This window comes from Pseudonaja textilis, chromosome 1 (genome assembly GCF_049901715.1).
Source record: "Pseudonaja textilis isolate UNSWEBS1 chromosome 1, rPseTex1.2, whole genome shotgun sequence".
Taxonomy (NCBI): Eukaryota; Metazoa; Chordata; class Lepidosauria; order Squamata; family Elapidae; genus Pseudonaja; species Pseudonaja textilis.
In genome coordinates this window covers 20,679,834-20,693,050 of record NC_141990.1, presented here as the reverse complement: position 1 = coordinate 20,693,050, position 13,217 = coordinate 20,679,834, and the positions used below count along the sequence as shown (strand labels likewise).

Below are 13,217 nucleotides of genomic sequence, written 5' to 3'. Positions count from 1 at the left end.
GAAAATATTTCATTAAGGTTTTTTAAAGGACTTTTATTCCTTTTATTCCAAACATTTTTTTTTCATTTTTATGCCATTTTTATCCTATAAAACTTCATTATTCTACGTGGGGGAAAATACATTAATTTCCCTCAATATACATATGTGACATGCTCTGATCTGGAAGCCCTTTTTTAAATCTAAAGGCCTTTCTTGACTTGCACTTAACATGGTGCACCTATTGCAAACAACATGTAACAAACATGTTCTCCATGCTGCATCGAGAGCCCAGGATGGGTTGACTCCTTCCTATGATGTCATTTAGCTGAGTCTGTACTAAGATATAAAAGTCAGCCCCCGGAAGAGATCCCAGCTTTTGACTCGGCTCCTTTCAGTCAGTAGCTGTGTCTCTGAAAGCTTCTGTTAGATAACATTCACCAGCGATCTTCAGTGCCATTTTTCCTCGTTTCAAGCAAGGTTGGGAGCAGCGTTGCCAGAGTGCTGTTCAGGCAACTTGGGCAGCTTCTGTAGACCTTCCCCATGCCTGTGGTTTGAGCGGTTGTAAAAAGCGATCGGCAAACCGATAACAGCTTCAGCCAGCTGAGGTTCTGTAGATAGCACTCACCAGCGATCTTCAGTACCTTTTTTCCTCGCTTCAGCAGCTCCTGGATCTGGGCAGCTGCTCTTCCAGAAGAGCAGGGCTCTCTCTCTCCTGCACCGTTGGGAGCAGTGTTGCCAGAGTGCTATTCAGGCAAGTTGGGCAGTGTCTGTAGACCTCCCCCCATGCCTGCGGTTTGAGCAGTCGTAAACAGCGATCAGCAAACCGATACCAGTGTCAGCCAGCTGATCGTGTGGCCAGAGGCTGCCCTTTCCTTTGCTGACTTCACTTGAGGCTCTTTATAGCCTAGGGAGAAATTCTTCAATCTCGGAGCCTGTTTCCCATAGTCAGCGGCCATCTTGGATTGAAGCCTTCCACCACAAGGTGAGCGGCCATTTTGTAAGCCCGGGGGCCAATTTATACCCTAAGGGGCTTAATACAAAAAATTTACAAACAGTTTCTTTCCATCGTAAGAGCCTTTATTCTTCAAATGGAGCAAGATAAGGGTCAGGCAGAATTTCCCTGCCGAGTGGAACAGTCTCTTAAGCCCAGTAACAGAAAAAGTCATAGGCAATGCACCCAATCAATCCAGAGCGAGGTGGCTGCTAAAATGAGAGCTAAGGCTCTAGCCCCTAAGAAGGCAACTCAAGCTGAGTTGAGGGCAAAAAAGCGCAGACATACAGCCCTAGAGAGGCAGTTCAACAGAACTATTCAACAAAAGGGAGTGCAACTACAGCATGTTTCAGGTGATACCCATGGGCCTCCTCCCAGGGGAGGAGAAGTTATCTCTGAGCCTTTCCATCCTCCATCCTAGTCTCCTGAGGCCTTTGCAGTACAATATGATCCTCATGATCTAAGCAGATCTGGGACTTATTTCTAACAGGCTTCTGGGTCCTATGCTCCTCCCTCTCCTTCCAGGCCTCGAACCTCTTCTCAATCTAGGCCTGAAGCCACCTTCACTCCTTCAGCAGTGGGCCTTCAGCCTTCTGCCTCTACCTTTGAGCATAGACCAGGGGATATCCAAGATGTTGTCTCTTTGACCATTAGGCAGGGATTGGCTGAAGGCTTCAAGCAAATCCTTCAACCTCCAGAAAGGGTTCAGGCCCTTCTCCCGTCTCAATCTATAAGTTGCCTCATCACCCTGATTTATACAGGCCCCAGGACCTCAGGGTCCATTCTTCTCTACCAGAATGGGAGGAGGTTGATGAGGAGGGAAGGGCTTCACCATCTGAACACAGTTACTCCTCTGGTTCAGAATGTGAAGAGGGCGAGACCTTTGACCAAAATCTTTCAGAGGAAGAGGACTCTCACCCAGAGCAGACATCCTCTGAATTGGTCTTCAATCCTTCTCTCTTCAGGCCATTACTCAGCATGGCTTTGGTCACTGCCAAGCTGTCGCCAGAGGAAGTGGCTCCCAAGCCACAAGGAATTCCCTCTAGCCAGGGAGACTCATTCTTCTGCAAGCCTGTAGTGCATGCAGGGGTTTCTCCTTCTCCCACTTTGTTCCTGGACATGGTCAAGGAACAGTGCGCTTCCCCTTCAGCAGGTCCTCGCCCATCTTCTCTGGATAAGCGTTTCTACAACATCAGTGCAGCCCTGGACAATGCCCTGGCAGTGCCTTCTGTTGACATTCCGGTTCTGGCCTCATTTCCATTTTGTGGCACTCTCACGTGGGCATCCATACGGTAGCTGCACCAACTCCAGATTAGATTGCCTACCTTCGATCTCATCAAGGCCTTAATAAGATTATCACAGCGGCGGAATTCACTGCAGATGCCACTCTCAATTCTGCCAAATTTGCATCTAGGGCCATGGCATCTTCAGTAGCAGCGAGAAGACTGTTATGGCTCAGAAATTGGCAGGCTTTGCCCTTACAAAGCCCCCTTTTGAACCCCTTAGAACATTGTCTCTCCGCTTCCAGACTCTGAAGGTAGTGTTCCCCGTTTCCATCACTTCAGCCAGGCAGGTATCCGAGCTCGCTGCTCTTTCCATCAGACAGGACTTTTGTTCCTTTCATGATGATAGGGTTGTCCTCAGTCTGGACCACTCATTTATTCCAAGGGTTAACACCTGTTTCACAGGTCCCAGGACATTATGTTGCCTGGCTTCTGCCCCCTCCTGCACCATGACTTAGAGCAGCAGTGGCACTCGCTAGACGTAGGTAGGGCTCTTAGAATATACATTAAGCGCACTTCCTCCTTCAGGAAGTCTGAAGCCATTTTGTTTCCTTTTCCCTTCTCACTTGGGGCACAAGGCCTCTTCTATTAGCAGGTGGGTCAGACCTTGCATTGAGCAGGCCTACAAAGCTGCGGCCCTTCTGGTTCCTCAAGGTCTGACGGCACACTCTACCAGAAACGTAGCCACTTCGGCTGCCTGGGCAACCCAAGCACCCTTGGAGGAGATCTGTCATGCGGCCATGTGGACATCTTTATCTCCTTTCATCAGATACTACTGTCTGGATGTCTTTGCCTCAGCAACTGCAGCCTTCGGCAGACGGGTGCTTCGAGTGCTTCAACAGTCGGTGTGATGAGCTGGACGAGGACGCACCTGTGGACATGCAAGCTTTGGTATGTCCTATCCTGGGCTCTCGATGCAGCATGGAGGAGAATGGGCGTTGGTAGAAGTTACCCTGAATGCCCTTTCTATCTATGCTGCGAGAGAGCCCAGCCCCTCCTTTGATTCATCTGGAGAGGGTAAGTCATATTTCTGTATTCATTTATGCTTTCAGAGACACCTTTCAGTCTGTCAAGTATCTTCGCCAAAGCTGGGCTCTCTTCTGGGGACTGGCTTTTATATCTTAGTACAGATTCAGCTAAATGACATCATAGGAAGGAGTCAACCCATCCTGGGCTCTCCCGCAGCACAGATAGAAAAGGTGTTCAGGGTAACTTCTACCAACGCCCATTCTGGCAACATCCTTCTTCTGTTGTGACCCAATGACATTGCTTTCTTCTCATGTCCAGTCCATGACTGCGATGGCTTCAGGTCATCATAGGATTTCCTCTCCCCCATTCTGATCTTATCCAAAGACTCTTCAAACTTCACATAATTTATAGAGCTATGCTGGGGATTGGCAATGACTGGAAACAAAAGCAATAAAATAAATAGCAATGGGGATCGTAGATTCTATACAGGCTGGTTCAGTTTTCTCCAACTCAAAGATGCATGAACATATCAAAATACAAAGATTATCAAAAAAGCAGGTAGAGCTTGCATCCCATTGTTTTGTGAGGATAACTTTCATGCAACTATATCAATTAATATATCCATGCATATATTTTGGAGCAGAGTTGAAAGATCTACAGACCAAGTTATTAAGCCAGTTAATGTGGAAGCCTTGTCAAAATGGGTTGGAAAGATCCCCACAGACGTCCTTCAGGATATGCCAGTGATCGCACCAATGTTGGGGAAGCTTGGCTACGACCCCTATGCCAACCCACCCAATTATGGGAAACCGGATCAGAAAGTCCTTGAAAACACAAGAAGGGTAAATTGCTAAGTTATATTTGTGTACGCATATGTATGTGTATCTCATTTTCATTGAAATATGAGGCAGATGCTTTATAGAATGTGGGCAAAAAAAAAAAAGAAAACTGTTTTTGGAAGTATATAATCTTGGGGTTGGGGATTAAAGTCAAGAAGGGAACAATGTACAAGCCACTGCTATGTCCTTCAAAGGAGTGCATTTGATAAAGGTCTTTTTAGCACCCTCCCATTCAAATGGGTCTGGCATAGCACAGTTTTCCCCTCTATCAAACTCCTGGCCAGTGGGCCAGATGCGTCACCTGCTGGCCACGCCCATGCCCAATTTAGCAAAGGGGAAAAAGTCCAGATATGTCACGTGACACTGCTATGACGTGAGTTTGATACCCCTGCTCTATATGATGTGCATGTGCATTGGGATATTAACTCTCTTTTCCCTTGCTGCCTAACTGTTCTGGGATTTAAGATCCAATTCTTTAGAGGTTGAATATGTCCTCTGTGTTTCCTCTATGGTCTTGTAACTAAAAGAACCATAATAAATGCAATATTTCAAACAGTATCAGAAGCAACAGTAATGTACTGTAAATGCATTGCAAAATTACATGCAATGCACAAAATATTTTGGCTTATCCAACAGTTGGGCATTAACCTGGAAAGAGAATGAATGAAATATGGAAGTAAAAGTACTCTGCCTGGTTTTGTAACAGCATCTCTCCTGTAGTTAAGAAAAATGAGTTGAGCTCAGCTCTTAGTGACTTTATAAATATATCCATCTCAGGTGTTACTCTGGTAACCACAAGGTAGTGGTCTGCTTTAGCTTTTTAGGAAGTCTTTTGGGCTATCCATCCTAGTTCACTCAGAGGCCATGATGTGCTGTTACCACTCTATAGAAATTGGACGAAATTGGATGACTGGTTTACTCATGGCAGCTTTCCTCCTTTCCCTTCCTAGAATCTCTACATCTATTGACTCCCTCTCTCCCCCCAGCTTGATGATACTTTATTTTTCCTTAAAAACAACTCTTTGTAGGACTTCCTTCTTTATAAAAGCCTCTCCTGAACTTCAAAAGACCAATAGAAAGCATGTGAGGTGGTTTGAATCATATATGTAGGCTGTTCTCTTTTCCTACAGCCTCTCTGTATCAGCTTAATACTCAGTGCAATATAATAATCAGATTTCTATTAGATATTTTGGATCACAACCAGGTATTGAGTGTAATGGGCCCTGGAAAAGTATTAATATTTGGAGCATGATTTCTGTTTCAAAGTTTGTTTTCTTTCCTCCCAGGTTTATAAAGGTGAATTTCAACTTCCTGACTTCCTAAAAGAAATATCACAGGTAAGGATTCTTGTAGCCCTCATCTCACGAAGGATCTAGGGTAATATTGACATCAATGACCTTCTAAGTCAAGGCCATGCAGATGAATACAGTCAGAATTGTAAGTTGAATTCACCTGTGAAGTAATGTTGAGTTATAAGAAACAATGATCTCTAGCAGGTTCTGCCTCAACTTGCAGGATTGAATTGTTTTCACACCCAAGTTTTTTTTTATAAATGTACAAAAATATTTAACAAGCACTCCTTTTGTATATTCCTCAGTTACCATTTATTTCTTTTTTTTTTTGAAAATTTTATTTGGGTTTTCACAAAAAAAAAACATAATACAAATAAAACATTTTTTTGAAAATAGCATGGTCCTGGGTTATCGCTTCTTCATACAGACACAAACTCAAATTCATGCTCATTTTTGTGTTTTGTTCCATATTTTATTATTGTTTTACATTTTCTACATAGTTTTTCCCCTCTTTTAATTTTCTCAACTTTATTTGGATTTTCTCATCTCAATTCAAATCATTATATTTATACTTTGGTCTATCCTGTTTCAATTTCATATTATCTTTTCTCATTAAACAAATTTTCCCCTGTAGTTACTAATTGGAGTATAACACCTTTATATCTTTAATTTTATCCATTCAACTCTTATTTAAGCTTCAATGTATACCTTTAAGATTATAACATTCAATATAATACATAACTTCCAATCGAATTCTGCTTGGTACATTCTTAAAATACACACTATATTATTAAAAAGAAAAAATTATATATATATATATATATATATGTAAATAAAACACACATTCCATTCCAATTCAATTCTATCATTAATATTCATTAAAATCTTAACATCTTTAACATTTCTTTTCAATTAAATATCGTACTTCCTTGGGAACACTTATAATCTTTCCATAATTAATTCTTTCCCCCCCCCCCCCCATATTTCTCTTCACTTATATTTTATAAATCATTAATATAAAATGTTCCCATCTTTTCTTAATTTCTCTCATTCACTTTATTTCATTTATTTATTAACAAACATTCCACTAGATTACGATAAATATTTTATCCATCATTTTAATCATATTTTCTAAAATTATTTCTATTTGTAATATAACAATACTATCTTATGCACCTTTGCAGAATCCCTTTTACAATTAAGTTTTCACCCATTATCTCTAAACAGGCTTATACTTTCAATTCTTATACCTTTTCCCTGTTTTTCTATATCTTGTTTCTGTCCTTTATAACTTCATTTCCTTTCCTTCTTCCCCCTCTTCTTCTCCCTCCCCTTTTACCCCCTTGTCTCTCTACTTCTAATTCTCTCTTCTGTAATCCCCTCTTCTGTTGCTTTCTAATATTATACTTATTTTTCAAACTATTCTTTTTTTTGGTCATTTTTTCAAATCTTAAACTTTTCATTCTCTTTCCCCGCTTTCCTTTTTTCCCCCCACATAAAGTTACTTGATCATTAAAGATGGCTTCTTCTTTGTCCCAATCTTCTTGTTCTGCAAGCGTTTCTTGTTGTTTCTCATAGTTTCCAGATCTCCATTTCTAAGAGTTGAAATATGAAGCCAAAAGAACCTCTCCCTTCTTGTGCATCTTCTTTAAACTTTTTAAGTTCCATTTTCAGTTCTTCTAAAAGTGGTGCCATTTTAAACACTTTTAAACAACCACCCGATTGATTTTAGTCATTTAAATACAATAACCAAAAATCCAAAGATCACCAAGTAATCCAAATAATCCAAAGCTGTTTCTTCTTGCTTCTTTTTTCCACTTTCTCTTCCTGCAGTTCTACTATTTTGTTTCAGTTATTTCAGTTAAAATGTATCTTTTTGGAATCTTGTTGAGGTTTCACTGTAAATTCCTTTTAGTTCCAGGCAGTCTCCTCCATTTTTCCAGATCCTACCCTTTTATTCTTTTTCTCTCCTTTCCTGCTTTTAAAAGCTTTTAAGTATCCAGAAATAATTATTATCCCTTTGACATTTTATTTTCAGCTTAAATGCCTATTGATGTCAAAGTGGATTTTTTTTCAATTTCTTGCTTAAGTCACGTAGCTGTCAGTATAGGGAAGGGAAGAAAAAAACAAATCCTTTCCCTTCCCTCTCTCCTTCACTGCTTCAAAATCTTCTTTGGGAACAATGTTATTTTTTTTTATAATTTAAATTCCAGCATACCTTACGTTGTTGCTTTTGCAGTTTAACCCAATCAATCAAAACTTTTTCTTCTTATCTTCCTTCTGCACATTCTTTTCCGGTTGAGTTCTTTGCGGTGGCCATTTCTGACCACCGCTGCAACCACCTTCGGGAAAGGAAGTAATGGCCAGCTGAGGAGAAGAGATGCGGCTCTCCTCAACCCTGCTGGCAGTCTCCCCCCTCTTCACCACCTCTATAGGGTGGCTTAGCCCCAAAACCAGCCAGCTCGGGGCGCTCCGGTGGCGAGCACGGATCGAAACCGTGCACAATCAAGGTTTCGGTCTGTCGGCGAAGAAACTCAAACCGGAAGTCCAGTTACCATTTATTTCATCTTCCCCCAAGCTGGTACCCACCAGATTTATTGAACTATTTTAGTGTATTAAGATATATGTCATAGTCCAAAAATGTTGGACTGCAATTGTCAATAATCTCCAGCTGGCATGGCTAAAGGGGAGTTGAAGCCTTTTAGTGTGGCCAAAGAAAAAAATATTAAGTTAGCTTTCATTGGCAACTTTGGTAGAAAACATGAGGACCACATGTGGCTTTGAAAACTCAGATTATGCACCCACATTTTGTGGAATAACACACTAGTTTCATCAGTGGGGGGAATAGCCTCTGAAACAATCAATGAGAACAATTTTATCCCCAGTGAATATTGACTTTCTTCTCATTGCAGCTAAGGAAGACAGTAGAAAGGAAATCCCATATCAAGCTAAAGTGAAGAAGGAGTTGATAAAGTAGAGTAGTATGTGCTATTTGTCTTTTTTTAGAACACAGCCGCTTTCTTGGCTGCAGGCACCAGAATTCCTACTGATAAGCTGCTGTTGCGTATGGACCTGCATCTGTTCTGTCTCATGTGCAAAAGAGCTATTTGCCTTAGCTCTTCAATTCTTTTTGATCAATTTATGCTTTGGCTTGGCTGGCCAGTGCTTGACTAATTTGCAGTTGTAAAGGATTTATTCCTTCTCAGGTTTGTGTAGTGTTCCTTCTCTCCAATACTTAATTCTGAATTCTTGTGTGTCATACCCCCCAAAATGTTCTACAAATTTTGCATTTTAAGTTGCCAACCGGTTAAAAGAGATTATTTCCATTATTTGTTGTGTTTGATTAGAAAAGTTGTAAGAGTACTAATTATTTCTGGGAAACAGTGATTGGAAAAAAAAACATGGAACAAGAATAAAATAAAAATTCAGATGCTGAACAATTCAGTGAAAACCTGAATATGCTCAGCCTCTGTAGAATGTTGATTATGGAATAAAAAAAAGAATATGAAGGGATAGAATATTTGGATAAACTGCTTGACAGGCACTCTGAAGAGACTTTCACCTTACAACCTTTGGCCACAAGCTCTACATGTTCCATTAATTGAAGGAATCAGAAAGCATTAGCAAAAGAGCCTCTTATGTCAAAAGGATGAGAGGATGAGAGCTACCAAGGAAGGCTCATCTTCTTCAGGTCTGTGACATTCCTAGAAATATGGCTGACCACTGTTGAAAATTGAATGCCACATTCCATGGATTTTTCCCTCTAATCCTCATGTTTAGTTTTTAATCCACCACAAATTAAACATTCAGATATAAACAGCCTTATACCACAATGCAGTGTAATATCATGTATTGATATTTACATATGATATACTATGAGTCCTTTGTACTTTATTGCCATCAACCAGGTCTTTATTGCTAGTGTTATCTCAACCCAAGTTGGCATTTTGGCAAACTTGTTTTTGCCTTGTAATGAATTTCATTTCAAAGATTTTAAATGGTTTAGCTAAGTTTAGCTCAAAGCAGATTACATGTGCAGTCATTGCAGTACCAATTATTTGCAATAAGGTACAATAATTGAATTGCATACATAATTATGGTAGGGGCAACTCTAAAGTGCTAAAGTTCCAAAAACTATCCATAACAACTAAGTTTGGATAAGTTGTCAAAAGGCCAGGGAGTTACCCTTGCCTTATGTGGGCAGAGTTGTGGGGGGCGGGGGGGTGTTTCCATAAATGTTCTGTTACAATTGAAGTCTGATTCTAGCCAAAACTAAGTTAGATAGGCCCTTCCTTGCTCTGCTGAAGCAGGTTTCTTTGGTCCCAGTGACCTAAAATTCCAAGATATTCTGCCTTTGAACAGATGGGAATGGAAATGGAACTGTAGTTTCTTTAGGTGTCTGAACAAGTAGGCACAGATTCATGTTCCATTAATTTATCTTACCCCTTTTTAAAAATCATCTGCACTAGTATTACCCTGATGTGTGGAGAAAGTCTGCTTGCATTGTAGAAAGTAGTTTACTTTATCCTGAGTTTACTGTACTACCATTAATTTCCACAAGGTGATGTAATGGTGTTCCAGTATTAGAAGTTGATACAAATATTTTGAATTCAAGTATAGTTTAAATGTACATTTGAAAAATAACACTTTATCCTCCTCTCTTTTTTTCATAGACTGATGCGGTGAACTAAAAGAATGGATGTGACTTAATGTATGTAATTGTTTCATCATCCTCTTTACTTTAATTTAGCAACAATTTCATAGTGTACATGATATTTATTAAATTAAATTATTAAATTTATACGCCACCTATAATCACTAGAGTAACTTACAACCTTATTCTCGCTCTTTGAGCATAATCTATTTAGAAATGGTCTGTCACAAGGCCTCTTGAAATGGGTGCACAAATACATGTGAATTCTAGCATAACTTTGCTGGTGAAGAAGAGACCCTTGAATGTTGATTTATTTGGAAGCTGAATATGGTGGCCTTTCTTGGATGGAAATCCTTTTCAGTGGAATTTTCTGGCTCTGGCAATGAAAATGGAAATTTCCAAAATATTGCAGAATAAGAGCAGTTATATATTATTGATATCATTATCATTATTAGGTAAAGGTAAAAAAGTTCCCCTCGCACATACATGCTAGTTGTTTCTGGCTCTAAGAAACAAGAATTAATAATGGTATAATAATAATATTATTATTATACCATTATTAATAATGGTATCAAATAATTAGAATCCTTCCCTATAAATGAGTCAGTTAGAAAAAAGATAAAGCATAATAGACATTCATGTTAATGAATGGGAGCCAAAGTGTACAAAACCAGTTTTCAAGATTCTGCAACCTAATCCTTTACTCATTGCAATAAATCTTCCTACTCTGAATTTGTGAGAATCCCTCTTTCTAAATTGTGAGTTGGTTAAAGGCTTTGACACCCTTTGAAGTGAAACATCTCTTATTTGGGTTCTTACTTGCCACAATTGGAGGAGCACTACTAGGCAAGGAAGATAAATAAAATAATTTGGTTAAAATACTAGTTTGTATTGCTATTAATGGCAGATTGATCTGCTTTGTGGCAGCAATCAGGCTCTTTGGGGGCAAAGGTGGTTGAAAAGTGCAACAGCACAATAGCATTTCTCCTTTCCCAGAAACAAAATATTATTAACTTTGGAAAATAGGTGAGGTGGTTGAATGTCTTGGTTCTAAAACTATCCTCTCCACTCAGTCGGTATGTTCTATGACTGATTCTGCTTTGCATCATCTTCTGGACTAGCCATGTAAATTGGACAAATTACAGGACCAGTCGTATAAGTAGCTATAAAGATAAAATGGCCTCCTAGAAGAGCCTCACTTTAGTGGCCAGGTGGAAATTAATGCTCTTAAAAGAAATAAAAAGCCAACAGTCACAGCCACCTAAGAATTCCAGAAATTAGCAAAAAATGTAATCAGTTCAAAATCAGAGCAATAATATTTAATAAAAATTCAGACATTAATTATTAGTGCAAATCTGCCCTGAGGACAGTGAAACAGATAAGATTATTAATTTGCACATTCTTAGACTTGGAATACATGGAAGTTTTGTTTAGATTCTTTACCTTGGACACAGTCTTGGGCCTAATTCAAAATATGTATGTTCCATATGACTATGTACTGTACTAAGATTGGGAGACTACATAAATTAGTGTATATCTACTATGGACATTGCCCTATCCTGAAGAGATGTACTGAAATCTTATGTTTTCTATTTTGACTAGGAATGTTGGAGTCATTTTAAAGAAAGCACGATGGCAAAATCTACAAAGATCTGTTTCCTCAGAATATGTCCCCATTTCATAATGACATGTAAATTTCTATCTTTCTTCCAACAGCAGCTGTACTGAAATGTTGTAGGTGTTTATAGGAAATGATTCTGGGATCAAGTCATTAAAGTGGGAGGACTCCAGGTGGGAATTTCTCCTGTATAAAACATTTTGGAGTTGTAAGAGTCATGCAGTTGTGGTATGCCTCCTATTAGTCTCTGTGACACTAATACACAGAAGATACATTGCCAGATTGTATCTCAACAATTAGAAATTGCATTTATTCCCATTTACACAATTGTTTTAAAAACCTCAGAAGAAACTGAATTCAGTATTGATTTAGGATGTGAGATATAACTTTTGAGATACTTTCCATAAGACTGCTAATTTAACACATTAGTCCTCATGCGTGAATTGCAGGGTGTGTCTATTTTGATGCATGCTGGTTCCTTTGTGTGCATATCTTCCAAAGGGATGATTGGCAGTCATGGCTTCACAAGGATGAAAAAATGAGGAATGGCCTGTTTGCTTTCCTTCACAAAATACAGGAAATGAACCATTGCACAGAATGTCTATGTTAATTCTTAAATACACCTTTCTTTGAACTGTTTTTTCCACACGTAGTTCATATCCATCATTAGATCACCATACAGCAGTCAGTTTCTCTGTATATTATTTTTCCTTTCTTAGGCAATCATTTTTTTAATTTGTGGAAAATGGTGCTTGTTCCTGTTGTCACCACCCCCAATTTAGCTGATTTATGAAATTATGTTTTAATTATTTAAAAATGGTTTCTGAGATGCAAGCAAGAACTTGAAGATTTACAATCCAACAGCCTTTTGTATTTTATTTTTCAAAATAAAAGCTTTAAATGTGGCAATTTTTTGAGTCTGGATTTCTGAATTAAAATGATTTACAGGTTGGAAAAAGGGAAGAAAAAGTAATTTGAGGATATATGTGTGTGTGTGTGTGTTAATTATGCTGCCAATCAACTCATGAAAATCATATTTAAAATATGGCTATTTAACATTAAAATAGTAATAGCAACAAGTTTTATAAATAAATAATTAAATTTATTAATTAAATTTATACAAACTTAAAAATAAATACAACTCGAGAACAAAATGTCTTTTTTACTTTTTTCAAAAACCGTGTGCCCATAAATCTGTCTGGCACATAAAAAAGAAGGCTTTCCTGTGAGAACAAATTGTTTACCTGTGTTTGAACGCCCCTTGAATGCCCTTTTAAGGTGACCTTTCTAGTATTGAATTCATTATCTGAAAAGTATCTGGATCAGACTCTGTTTTCAGGTGTAAGGTGAAAACCTGGTCTTTTTTTTCCTACTGACAGCTTGATCCATGTTAATTTAGTTTCAATACACGACCTTCAGCACTAACAGTGTTGCTAATCCCCAGCCCTTGCAGGCAGTTGAGAGACCTATTGTTGTCATTAGCACTAAATAAGGCTGAAAGATTTAGAAGGACTAGAAAAGGTGCAGGACTTCTATCCAAGTTTCAAAAAAAGGTTATGCACAAGAGTGACTAATATCTCAATCCTGTGCAC

At 38.8% G+C, this 13,217-nt stretch overlaps 1 protein-coding gene across 2 annotated transcripts in view; it reads left to right on the top strand.

The window, feature by feature from the left end:
- The window catches only part of TPST1 (tyrosylprotein sulfotransferase 1), a 38,717-nt gene extending 26,183 nt beyond the window's left edge, over positions 1-12,534 (top strand). For both annotated transcript variants that reach the window (XM_026708595.2, XM_026708596.2), the window contains exons 3-6: positions 3,866-4,064; positions 5,348-5,398; positions 10,027-10,064; positions 11,610-12,534. In XM_026708595.2, the coding sequence (XP_026564380.1) occupies positions 3,866-4,064; positions 5,348-5,398; positions 10,027-10,044 (268 nt within the window). In that variant the 3' untranslated portion in view covers positions 10,045-10,064; positions 11,610-12,534. The remainder of the gene's footprint in view (positions 1-3,865; positions 4,065-5,347; positions 5,399-10,026; positions 10,065-11,609) is intronic.
- Positions 12,535-13,217: the final 683 nt, after the last annotated feature.